This window comes from Brassica oleracea, chromosome C2, assembly GCF_000695525.1.
Source record: "Brassica oleracea var. oleracea cultivar TO1000 chromosome C2, BOL, whole genome shotgun sequence".
NCBI classification, from domain to species: domain Eukaryota; kingdom Viridiplantae; phylum Streptophyta; class Magnoliopsida; order Brassicales; family Brassicaceae; genus Brassica; species Brassica oleracea.
In genome coordinates, this window is record NC_027749.1 from 43061836 (window position 1) to 43074906 (window position 13071).

Consider the following 13071-nt stretch of genomic DNA (forward strand, 5'->3'; position numbering starts at 1 on the left):
TTTATAGATATAGGGTTAGGGTTTATCGGATTTTAACTTGTAAAATCCGAATTGGGGTATTAATCATGTAGGAACATGATTTAGGGTTTATCGGATTATTAGAATCCGATTTGGAGTTTTAAGGTTTTAGGGTTTAGATGTTTACATTAACCTCCAAACGGGTAACGGACCACCGAGAATCGAGAAGAACTTCGCGAGCTGGTACGTGCCGGATCGGATCGTCGGGTCGCGAAGAGCAGTCGGGATCGTCAGTCGGATCGTCTATCGGATGCGCTATCGGGATCGCCTGGTCGTCGGTACGTCAGGATGCGAACAAATCGTCTAGTCGGGTACTTATCGGATCGTCGGATCGACTGAGCTTCTATCGGGTCGTCGGATTGACTGGTCGTATCAGATGGCTTTATCGGATGAGAGGGTAACCGCCGAGAGAGAAAGAAAAATTAGGGTTTATGATAATCAAGGTTTCAAAACGAGAAAGAAAAGAAAAATAGGGTTTCTGGTCGATTTTAGAACTCAGGGAATTAGAGAGGTTCGTGCTGATAATGTGTTATAAAAGTAATGAAAAAGTCTATCTTTATTCACTTATATAGGAGATTACACCGTCATAGATAAATGGAAAGAGTACAAATCATAATCCAACTAGGAAAAGAAAAACATAAAGACATAAGGAAAAAGGAAAAACTGGCCGACTCTCTCTTGTTTGGGCCGCCGGTGGTATAATATCTTTGTTATGAGTTATCCAAAATCAGGTTCTAATAAGTTTTTTTTGTTCAACAGTAAAGAATAAGCTAAGAAATTAAAACATAATAAATAAAAGTGGAAAAGCGAAGGGGATTTCTGATTTTTAATTTGAATTTCCGAAACATAATAATAAAACACACGCCTTTTATGTTGGAAGCAAACGACACACAAAAAGGAACCTCAAAGCCCAGACGTTAATCCCCGCCGTAACAACCCCGCTTTCTCCGGCGGTGTCCGAGCTTCCTCCGCCACGAAGCTTGACTAAGATTCCCGTAGGGTGACTCTGCGTTTCTCTTTCTCTTCATCACAGGTTTGATTTGTTAAACCCTAGCAGCTCTCTCTACTTTCTAAATTTTGTTCGCTTCTTTTTCTTAATCTTTTGATTTGCTTTTCCGCAAGATTGAGAGATCTAAGTGATTTGATTACTGTTGGATTTGTTTGATTTTGATTTTAATTTTTTTTTTTTAATTAAGATGTTCAGAGATTTCATCTCCTCCTTTTACTTAATCGTTTCCGTGAAGATCATTAACTTGTGGTTCTTTTGAAATTACTTATAAGCTAAGCTTCTTTTTGTCGTCTCTTTGCTTATTATCTCTGCCTTTGTTCATTTTCCAGATATCTCCCAGTTTCTATTTATTTTCATGTCCCTAGAGTTTGGTCTTTCTTCTATTGGTCCCCACTTATTTTTTTTATTGACAATGATGGCCTACAAATGTTGATTTTGTTCCTCTGATTTCAGTTTTTTTTGCTGAACTCACAGATGTCAAATTCATTGGAAGAGCCAATAGAAGATGATACCTCGGACTCTGTTCCTCACTTGAGGGAAGATAATGAATCTGTTCGGCTAGTTGTTGTAACCCATGAAGCTTCTTCTCAACCTGAAACCGTATCTCAATCAGAAGAGATGCAGAGTAGAAACTTGATGTGGTGGTTTAAAGCTTTGTGTCTATGTGCACTTACTCTCTTGCTCACTCTTGTCTTCGCCAAATGGGGAGTTCCCTTTGTATTCCAAAAGGTCATTCCTTTACCTCTGATTCTCAAGTTGCAAGAACGTTTGTTTCCATGTCTCTTGCTAAATACTGTCTGTTTTGATTATAGGTTCTTATTCCGATCTTACAATGGGAAGCAACTGCATTCGGCCGTCCTATGCTCTTCATTGTCCTCCTTCTTTCCTTAGCCTTGTTCCCCGTCTTCTTGATCCCTTCTGGTCCATCCATGTGGTTAGCCGGGATGATTTTCGGTTACGGTCTCGGTTTCGTTATCATCATGGTTGGAACCACTGTTGGCATGGTTCTTCCTTACTTAATCGGCCTAATGTTTCGTGATCGCCTCCATGTAAGAACTCTTTTTTCTTTCAAGTTATTATGATGGTTTATTTTTTTTGAGAAAATGACTAGTATAGCACTAAAAAAATTTGTCACAAATATAGCCTCTAAAAATAAAAATGACCAAAATAACACTTAATGTTTTATCAAAAGAGATAAATATACACTTATACCCCAATGGTAAATTAATTTAGACATTAGGGTTTAGAGTTAAGGGGTGGGATTTAGGATTTAGGATTTAGGATTTAGGATTTAGGATTTAGGATTTAGGATTTAGGGTTTAGGGTTTAGGGTTTAGGGTTTAGGGTTTAGGGTTTAGGGTTTAGGGTTTAGGGTTTAGGGTTTAGGGTTTAGGGTTTAGGGTTTAGGGTTTAGGGTTTAGGGTTTAGGGTTTAGGGTTTAGGGTTTAGGGTTTAGGGTTTAGAGTTTAGGGGTGGGATTTAGGGTTTAGGGTTTAGAGTTAAGGGGTGGGATATAGGGTTTAGGGTTTAGGGTTTAGGGTTTAGGGTTTAGGGTTTAGGGTTTAGGGTTTAGGGTTTAGGGTTTAGGGTTTAGGGTTTAGGGTTTAGGGTTTAGGGTTTAGAGTTGGGGAGTGGGGTTTTGGGATAAAATTTCAAATTTTGAAAAATAAAAAAATTTATTTTTTTCAAAAGATAAAATGCTATTTTGGTCATTTTAGTTTTTGAGGGCTATTTTTGTGACATAAACTTAGAAAGTTGTTATTTTGGAGATTTGCCCTTTTTTTTTTTTTTTTAGTTTATGATTTTTGTTGTTTATACAGCAATGGTTAAAAAGATGGCCTCGTCAAGCAGCTGTGCTTAGACTAGCTGCAGAAGGGAGCTGGTTCCATCAGTTCAGAGTCGTGGCTATCTTTCGGATCTCGCCGTTTCCTTACACCATCTTCAACTACGCGATCGTTGTTACAAGCATGAGGTTCTGGCCTTACTTGTTCGGTTCCATAGCAGGAATGGTACCTGAAGCTTTCATCTACATTTACAGGTCAGTTCTTACTTGCTCTCCACGGATTAAAACAGCTTGATTCATATAAAATTGGAAATATAAACCTGAATATTCATATGCAGCGGACGGTTGATCAGAACATTCGCTGATGTGCAATACGGACATCAACGTTTGACAACGGTAGAGATTGTGTACAACGTAATCTCCTTGATCATTGCGGTTGTGACTACTGTAGCTTTCACTGTGTACGCTAAAAGGGCTTTGAGGGAGCTGCAAAACGCAGATCCTAATGAAAGTGGAGAAGTTGAGGTAAGGAATGAGGCGAGGTTTGAGATGAAGAACGTTGTTCAACATGAAGATAGTCATCGGGGTTTGGGTTCTTCTCATGCATTGCCTTAACTGAAAACTCTCACTAATGATAGATTTGTATAAAGCTTAATGTTGATTTGTTATTCAGCAGGAGTAAGAAGTAAATAACAAAAAAAAAAAGGAATATCCGAATATTTCTGATGTAGTAAACCAGGAAGACTAGTCAAAGTTTGTATTGTAAACAATAGTGTTGCTGATTCCAGTTACTGAAATAAATACGAAGCAACTAATTTTTGTTTTCTTTGTCCAATTCAGTTTTTGGACTAATGCGAATAATTCATATTTTATACCACTTTTGCTTCTAATATTTTTTAGTATTTTTGAAAATAAATTAAATAAATAATTTTACAAACTTAAAAAATTAAAAAAATAGTAATTACCGATGAAATAACCATATGAACTTAGTGGTATTTTTTCCAGTTCAAAAAATGTTTAAATAATAATTTCAAATTATGATCTACATAAAGTAGATTTGGCATTCTATAAAGTAGAAAATGAAATCTATTTTTTTTCATTGAATCGAGTATGTTTAAAATACGTGATCTACGTAAATAATAGTATCCTAAAAATATTTAGAATACACATTCCGCGTTTAACCTATCACTCAATCTACAGGTTACTATAAAATCTAAAACCTCGAAAAATCAAAATCTACATATTACTATAAATCTAAAAACTTGTAGAAAACGAGTTCTACAGATTTACTGTAAATCTAAAACCTGTAGAAATCGAAACCTACACATTACTATAACTCTAAAACCTGTAGAAACCGAGTTCTATAGATTTACTGTATTCTACGGATAAGAATAATCAGTTCCGAAAAATATGGAAAAAAATATTTGGAAATATTCAGTTCCCATATATGAAAAAATTGATTTTTCAGAAGAAAAAATTGATTTTTCAGAAGAAAAAAAATAAAAATAAAAAATCGTGGGACATAAAGTGTAGGTTTAGTTTTTTTTTTATTTTATTTGAGGATTTTAAATGTTTTCTTTTATTTTAATTAATTTAATTATTTATTATAATATTAACAATTATTTTGTTAATTTAAATTTGAATTTATAATTTAATTTAAGGGTATTATTGCCATTTTGAAAATAATTAACTTAATGTGATATAAAGTATGTGAGATCAGTCTAATGAGATATAGTTACCATTTTTTTGCCTATAGAAAACATTTTTCCATTTTTTGAACAGTTTGATTCAGAACACATTGGAATTAATTTGGTTTGATCTATTAGACCAAAATAGAATAACTCTACAACAAAGTTAAGTTTTACTTCAATTGTATTTTGAAATCTAAAATAGAGTGATGAACAATAAATAAATAAATTATTTTATTTATAGAGTAAACCTATATATTTTCATTCTATTATATAATATAAAATACAATAGTCTTGAAGCATTTTTAATCTAAATTTTATTTTAGAGTGAGAAATAAAAGATGTTGGAAACTCTTATAATATGTTACGATTCAATCTTAATATTCTTTAGATTAGGTTTGGATGAAGTATTCAGTATCCAAAAATGTAACAACATTGGACCCATTTTGGGTTCATTTGTTTTTTTGTTCAGCTCGTCTCTAGATTCAGTTCTCATGCATAATTTGAAACCGATATCTAAAATAACATGACTGATTGGTCGGTGTAGCGGTAGAAATTCTCGGCTGAATTTATTTTGTAATATTTATTCATGTAATATAATTTTTAGCTTTAAAACCTAAATGAGAAGAATAAAAGATATTTTTACAGTAATATTTTTCTATAATTTTAAAATATTTTTTTATAAAATAAAATTGGACAATTCTCTCAAATAGATTTTTTTAAGTTTTTTGTCACAAAATAGACTTTAAAAACTAAAACGACCAAAATAACATTTTTTATTTTGAAAATTTTAAATTTTTTTTTTTATTTTGAAAATTTTAAAATGTTTTTTTTTTTAAATTTGAAATCCTATCCCCAAAACCTCACTCCTCAACTCTAAATCCTAAACTCTAAACCCTAAACCTTAAACTCTAAACCTTAAACTCTAAATCCTAAACCTTAAACTCTAAACCCTAAACCCCACCCCTTAACCCTAAACCCTAATGTCTAGATTAATTAACCCTAGGGGTATAAGTGTATATTTACTTCTTTTAATAAAACATTTAAGTCTATTTTGGTCATTTTTATTTTTGAAGGTCTATATTTGTGACAAAAACTTTTTTAGGTCTATCATATGCAATTTCTCAATAAAATATTTAGAGCTAAAATTTGGACGGTATCTAAAATTAATATAAAACATAAATGATAACTTTAAAAGAAATTCTCTAATATAGTCATTTTAAGTTTTTGTCACAAAAATAGTATTCAATGAAAAAAATGACCAAAAGAAGTTTTATTAAAGGTAAAAATATATTTTTACCCTAAGACTAACTAATCTAGATTTAGAGTTTAGAGTTAAAGGGTTGGGTTTTGTGGAGAAGGTTTCAAATTTAAAAAAATTAAAAATTAAAAATTAAAATTAAAATGTTCAAAATAAAAAAAGACTATTTTTCTTATTTTTTTACGGCTATTTTTGTGACAAAAACTTAAAAATAGTTATTTGAGAGAATTGCCCTAACTTTAAATAACTTAGATTAAAATTAAAGTTAAAAACAGCAGAAGTGCAGAACCAATCACTCCATAATATTGCCCAAATTTTTTAACAGAATGAATCCGATCCAAAACGTGTCGTCTGGGTGGGTTTGGATTTCGAATCCTGGTTTCTGCCCACCACTATTTTTGTATAGGTACCAAAATTGATATCATCGGGTCGGGTGAATGAAATAATAGATTCCTGGTGGTATTTCCGCCTTTTTTCTCCTTTCAGGACTTAAAACCCCGAATTCGAAGAACCAAACCAAATCTGATCCAAAAAAATAGTACTAAATCCAAACCGAAATTGATTAAATATCCGAACGGATTCAAAATTTTAGTATTTAAAGAACCGAAACCGAACTCGATCCGAACTGAAGTAATTTGGATATCCGAATGTATCAGAAATAGATTTATATACCTAAATGTATTAATTATTTTTTAGGTTTAATGTATATTAAAAACATCTAAATATATAAAATACTTTTAAGTTGTCCAAAATACTTGAAAATATATACAAATAGTCAAAAGTAAATAGCTAAAATATACTCGAAATATAAAAAAATACTTGAAATATCTATTGGTTCTTTGATGACAAAAAAATTCATTGATTCTCTATCCAAATATTCAAACCAAACCAATTTATGTGTTAAATTTAGGTATTTTGACATATGTTATTCAAATTTATATATAATATATATTTTTTTTATAGATTTTGAGAAATTTAAAGTATATAATAAATTTTAAAATTTTAAATATAATTTAAATGGAAAAATCCGAACCCGGACGAACCCGCAAAGATCCGAATTGAGTCTGAACCGAAATTTAAAAATACCCGAATATAACTGAAATTTTTAACCTTAAAAAACTAAAATCTGAATACATCCGTACGGAACCCGAATGGGCACCCGATTATGTTGTCCGGATGGGTTTGGATTTTGAATCCTGTTTTCTGCCCACCACCATTTTTGTAGATAAAAAATTTCCAATATTGGCATAAAGTTGTGGGCCTTCTGCCGAATCATTTTCAAGAAAATTATTTGGTTGATTTGCTTTGACACAAAAAGTCAAACCAGGAGATATTGATCCATGTGAACGACGAAAGACAGCTATTTTCTGACACTACATACTAGGCTATCCGCCTTTGTATTTTGCACTCTTGGTACATGGATGATCTCTGATCGGACGAAACTTTCTTTCAGAACTTTAATATCTTCCAAATAACTTGCAAAAACTGGTCATTCTTTTGGCTCCGAAACCATCTTCACCAGTTGAAAACAATCTCTTGTAAACGTAACTTGAAATTGACCTAAATTTCTCATACATTCAATTGCCCAGAGTAGTGCTTCCATCTCCGCATGGAGTGGAGAAAGACTAGCCCGAACATTCTTCGCCCCCATCAGCCCATCAAAACCTTCTAAAGTACTGAACCTAGTACATTCCATTATAGTTTATTTAATATAAATTACAAAATGGTTGTTTATGAAAAAAACTAAAATTTAAAATTATTGTTAGTTTACTTTAAGTAAATTTCTAAAATAATGATTTGTTGGATAAAAATATAAATCCTAAAATTTTAGTTTGCATGATGTTAATTACATGATAACATAATATTTACACAAAGCATAGTTCATTCAGAAAAATACAAGGTCACATAATTAATATGTAAAATTCAGGAAGACAATTTATATATTAAGAAATATATTTTAAATTTCATTTTCGAGAAATATTTATGTTTAAAACACTTGTATTTTAAAATATACCTAATATGTTAATATCTTATTTATATTATTTAAATATATTTTATATTTTATACCGTTATTATTTTCTTAATTAAATAACTATATAATACCGTAAATATGTATTCTCACTAATCAAACAATTTTCCGCACCACTTTTTACATAAAACCGTAGATGTACTGTACCGCACTTCAATTCGGCACGAACCACATTTGCACCGCACCGTATTTTAATTCCGCACCGTTTTTATTACCAAATCCGCCGTTATCATTTGGCCATAGTAATCTGGTGCGTTTTTCTATTGGATAACAGGGTTTTATGTGCGGTCTAGTTTCGTAGTGAGGGATTCCCCCAGTTAGTTGTTATTGCTGTCTCGAAAACTGTTCGCAGATTTACTTTATTTTTCTTTGAAAAACGCCTTTTTACAATGAAAAATGTGATTGGTAACCTTGTGCGGGTTTTTCAAAAAAACGCACTAAAAACCGCACTCAGCTATTTACCATTCATAACCTTAATATCGACTAGCGCCCGCCATATCACCGATTCGTTTCCAAGCAGCCACTTCCATTTTCAAGATCTGAATAACCAAAGTGTCAGAATCTGTGTAGAAAAAAAAAAATTCCTAAATGTAAATCACTTCTTCTTCCTTTAGTTATCAACATTTCATCATCTTCATTCAGCTTATTCCATTTTTTTTACATCGTTAACTTTTTATTTATTTTCAGGCGTGTACCAGCGAAGAAATGAAGGCGAAGCTTAAGCTATACTCTTACTGGAGAAGCTCTCGTGGCCATCGTGTGCGTATAGCCCTCAGTTTAAAAGGTCTCGCCACATTGTTTCAAATATTTTTTGCATCTCGTAATTGTTTTTTCTTGGATCTATAGATGTTCTTTGACGTTCGAGGTTTTTCTTATAGGGATTGAATATGAATATATACCAGTGAACTTGCTCAAGGGAGAGCAGTTTGACCCAGGTTGGTAGATTCCATTTTCTATCTTTGGTTTGTTCTCAGACTCAAGGAAAAAAAATAGTGGAACCGAAGAATTTATATTAGAAAAAAACCCTTATATATTAAAAGATAAGCATTCTAATAAATGCATTCATAATATAATAGACACGTGACAGCCCTACAATGATTTGATAATAAGTATGCTAACGTGTTCACACTATATTCATAAATTTGTTCACACTATATTCATAAATGTGTTTTTTTAATATAAAACTCGGTTCCAATCAAACTGGATTTTTCGGTGATTTTTCGGTTAGAATAAAAATAGATAACAAATGAAAATAAAAACTATATATATATTATTTTTATTGTTTACGGATAAAATTGAGTAAAATATTCATAAATTTTGATTTGATTCGTTATTCATTTTGATTTGAACCAAAAAATATGGATATCCGTAACTCTACGAAACAAATCAAATACTAAAATAGAATATCCAAAAAGGAAGCAAATCGCAAATACCAATATTTTTAGGAATAAATATCTAATTCGATATGTTATATGCATATATATAGATATGCATATATGTAAAGAATTATATATATACGTTATATATTATACTTTATATCAGTTTTACAATATTTTTATGAATTAAATTTATTATATTAGGTACTAGAATTTAAAAGGTTAAATAATGTTTTATATTTGTAATAAAATGTTATTATTAAATATTTCAATTATTTTTAAATTTTATTTTATTTACGGATAAAATCAGATATTCTTTAAAATTCTAAAATATTTCGGATATCCGAGTCACCGAATATCTAGGTGGCTAAAGATCGAATCGACACGAATGCTTCCAAATACCCAGATATTCGATCTGTGTCCATCCCTATTTACGGATACAATTTTATTTTATTTATATGTAAAAATGACTAATGTCAAGGCTTTTTTTATTTTAAATTAATTTTAATTTTATCTTTCATGTATTATTTTGTAGAAAATGTCATTTAATATTAATTAACAATATTTTTATATATTTGTCAACTATTTTTATATACTTTTTACATACACATACATGTGCACCTTGATGTGAGCACCTTGTAACTAAGTATTCACCACAACTGAAGTATCTAATTTTTTTTGAAAGTTGAAATATTTTTTCTTAATGTTTCTTTCACTACCGACCAAATTGTAGTGAAATGATTTGTCTTGATAATTTTTTTTTCTTAAACTATTATCTGTTTAGAAACTATAATATGAAACTATTGGTTCGACATGACGACTATCTAAAATTCATAGCATGAAAATAAATAAATAATATTAATTTTTAGTTTTACCGGAAAAAACCAAAAAATCAAACATTTTAACCGAATAAACTAAAATGAATATTAATTTAAAATAATAGTTATATTTTAAAAGATTAAAAAAAAAAAAAAATTAAAACTGAACCAATTTTCAGATTAAACAGATTTATTGTCGTTTTATTAAGAATAACGAAACTAATAATCACTTGCGCGGATTATTACCTAGTGTCCTATGTATTAGGCTAGACCGTACTTCGTGAATGTGTATGTGTGTGAATATGAAATGTATAGATTAGTATAATTGTATGAGAAATGAAGTCTTATGTTTTAAAGTGTCCTCCGATAACTTAGATATGTATTTATTAGTCGATATAATTTTTTACGTTGCACATTTAAATTATTATACTTTGGAAAAAGAAACCTTTAAAACATCTCAAAGCGTAAAATAATTTATTTGAACCTCAAGATTTCATGAAGATCAATCCAATGGGTACTGTGCCTGCGCTTGTTGATGGAGAGGTTGTGATTACTGATTCTTTTGCCATTATTATGGTAAGTAAACTAAAATCAGTCATTTATGTTCGTTTTGTGAATTATTCAATGGAAAGTTTTCATCAAACAATGTGGTTTTCTTGTTTGACAGTATCTAGATGAGAAGTATCCTGAACCACCGTTGTTACCTCGTGACCTCCATAAACGAGCTCTAAATCACCAGGTATCTTTTGGTTGAACACTACAAACTGTATGCATACAACGAAAGTAAAAGTATTGGTTCTTTGAAAAAAAATTATTTCAGGTTGCGAGTATTATCTCCTCTGGTATACAGCCACATCAGAATCTAGCCGATGTTTATCCCTGAAAAACTCAAATGAGTTTCTTAGGTTTTTTTTTTATCTAAAAAAACAAAAATTAAAAAGCAAACCAATCGCGGGCCGCCACGAATCAGTGGGGCCCGCGAGCTGTGTAAGAAACTCACTAAAATCGGTTCTTAATTAGTAGATTTTGTAACCGATCCTTAAGGGTTTTGTGGAGACCCACGCACTAAAAACCTCGACCCCGGATAAACATGCTCTAAGGACATGAAACTGATTATAACTTCACTTCTTAAACTCTTATCATTGTTTGTTTAATGATATAATATGACAAGCTACGTTTTTGTTTCTTTGTTGTACATATAGAGGTACATCGAGGAAAAGGAAGATTGCTTGGGTTAATAACGCTATCAGAAAAGGATATACAGGTAACATAAGTAAGAACCAAGAGACTTGTTGTTAAAAATGTTTTAGTTGAGATTTTGGTGAATCTTTTCTAATAATTGATAGTATTACTTACACCAAAAGAAAATTGATAGTATTACACACACATATATGTCTCTCAGCTCTGGAGAAGCTCTTGGTGAATTGCGCTGGAAAATATGCAACTGGTGATGAGATTTACCTGGTATATTGCTCTAACTCCTCTATAGTAACTCTTTTTTATCTAAGATTCGAAAAACATATTGACAGGTTTAAAAACTATGGAACCGTTTTTTTCAGGCTGATCTTTTTCTAGTAGCCCAAGTCCATGGAGCTATGATCAAATTCAAGATCGATGTGGTAATAAAATAACTGTTTCTTCGGTGTTCCTCATAACGCGGTATCTTACTTTTAACAATTTTGTAAAAAAAACATGTTTGTAATTAGTTTTGTGTATGGATTTCATCTACAGGAACCGTACCCGACTCTTGCAAAGTGTTATGAGTCATACAAGGAACTGTCTGTGTTTGAAGATGCAGTCGCAGCCAAGCAGCCAGATGCTCCAGCTCTAATGATTTGATTATGTGAAACAGAAAAAACCTTGTAACATACTAACATTCACGTTTAATTGTTTGCTTAACTAAATCAGTTTCCTTACAAATTATCACAAGATATTTAGTAAGTTCGTTACACTAACCTGCCTAGCATGCATGAATGCATCGACACTTGCAATGGTCGTGGACTCTTTCTCATATCATACATCCATCGCAGAGAAAATATCCAACGGTTTTGATTGCCATTTTTTTTTCAAACACATACTTGATTAATATCGAAAGGTCGGTTGGGAGCATTAGACTCCTCCTCAACAACCACAGGTTCATACAAACTTAAAACACCTTTAGCTAACCTATCGGCTTCTACATTCTTCTCACGAGGTATCCAAACAAAGGAAATAGATTCAAATTCAGCAGCTAAGTTGCGAATATCTGAAATAACGCTAATCAACTCTGCAATGGGATCGCCGGTCGTGAGACTTTTGATGAGTTGCGCAGAGTCCGACTCAAATCTAAGGTTCCGCAGTTCCATGTGTTGGCAAGACAGGACCGCTTCACGGAGAGCGAGGCCTTCGGCCACTAGAGGCGACGCAATGTACTCCATTTGAAGTTGGAAGGCGTTGCTCTGTAGTGGGGTTTTGATTGCCTTATAAAGCTTTTTAATCAATGATTCCAAAATAATATAGTTGCAAAAAGATAGTATTGAACCTTTGTGTAATCTATCTATGATATTAAAAGGGAATCATTCCCAAAAATCTACTTGGACAAAATTGTTGCACCTTTTTATTAACCAACTAGGTAATAAGCGCGGAATGTGATTATTGGTTTCGTTATCTTTATATATAAAGTTGGCTTTTTCCCTTCTTATGACATGTGGAAGGGGGGTTTGTTGACATGTGTCCTCATGTTTTTTTTGTATTTAAATTCTTTTTTTTTAAATTATTGCAATTTTCTCCATCAATTTCTAATTGTGTATTATCTAATCTTTCTCACACTTATTGGTCTCTAAAATTCAAGAAATAAATAAAATAATATAAATATATTTTAAATATTTAATTTATTCACACCTAAAAATAGCAAGACTTTTCATCATTTTATTATTTTTGCTAATTTTTATTATTTCATTTACAAATTATATTTATTTCAATATTAGTATCATAAGATAATCAAATTAAGAATAAGAAACTAGACAACCAACACATAAACTAAGAAAGCAGACCAAACGGAGAATAATAATCGAAAAGCCAAAGCCACCAAAAAGCAGGAAAATATATGC

General features: G+C 31.4%; 2 protein-coding genes across 3 annotated transcripts; both read left to right on the forward strand.

Annotated features, from left to right (window-relative positions):
* The first annotated feature begins 853 nt into the window (after positions 1–853).
* On the forward strand, positions 854–3625 carry LOC106324768. 2 transcript variants are annotated; one of them, XM_013762749.1, is made up of 5 exons: positions 854–1051; positions 1481–1756; positions 1840–2076; positions 2848–3065; positions 3149–3625. In XM_013762749.1, exons 2-5 carry the CDS (start codon positions 1502–1504, stop codon positions 3423–3425), a joined length of 987 nt encoding a protein of 328 aa, XP_013618203.1. In that variant the 5' UTR covers positions 854–1051; positions 1481–1501; the 3' UTR covers positions 3426–3625. The 2 variants fall into 2 exon arrangements, with proteins under 2 accessions (XP_013618203.1, XP_013618201.1); XM_013762747.1 differs by having other exon boundaries at positions 1502–1756.
* A 4855-nt stretch (positions 3626–8480) lies between these two features.
* On the forward strand, positions 8481–11821 carry LOC106324302 (glutathione S-transferase Z1-like). The gene is made up of 10 exons (XM_013762296.1): positions 8481–8572; positions 8667–8723; positions 10473–10558; positions 10650–10721; positions 10803–10853; positions 11083–11126; positions 11185–11246; positions 11385–11446; positions 11542–11601; positions 11714–11821. Exons 1-10 carry the CDS (start codon positions 8494–8496, stop codon positions 11819–11821), a joined length of 681 nt encoding a protein of 226 aa, XP_013617750.1. The 5' UTR covers positions 8481–8493.
* The last annotated feature ends 1250 nt before the right edge of the window (positions 11822–13071 follow it).

Bases quoted from the DNA above. Each gene is read 5' to 3' on its own strand.
- LOC106324768 (XM_013762749.1), top strand. From the start codon at position 1,502: ATGTCAAATTCATTGGAAGAGCCAATAGAAGATGATACCTCGGACTCT. The intron at 2,077-2,847 runs GTAAGAACTCTT...TTGTTTATACAG, and splicing joins TGTTTCGTGATCGCCTCCAT to CAATGGTTAAAAAGATGGCC. The intron at 3,066-3,148 runs GTCAGTTCTTAC...ATTCATATGCAG, and splicing joins GCTTTCATCTACATTTACAG to CGGACGGTTGATCAGAACAT.
- LOC106324302 (XM_013762296.1), top strand. From the start codon at position 8,494: ATGAAGGCGAAGCTTAAGCTATACTCTTACTGGAGAAGCTCTCGTGGC. The intron at 10,559-10,649 runs GTAAGTAAACTA...CTTGTTTGACAG, and splicing joins ATTCTTTTGCCATTATTATG to TATCTAGATGAGAAGTATCC. The intron at 11,247-11,384 runs GTAACATAAGTA...TATGTCTCTCAG, and splicing joins TATCAGAAAAGGATATACAG to CTCTGGAGAAGCTCTTGGTG.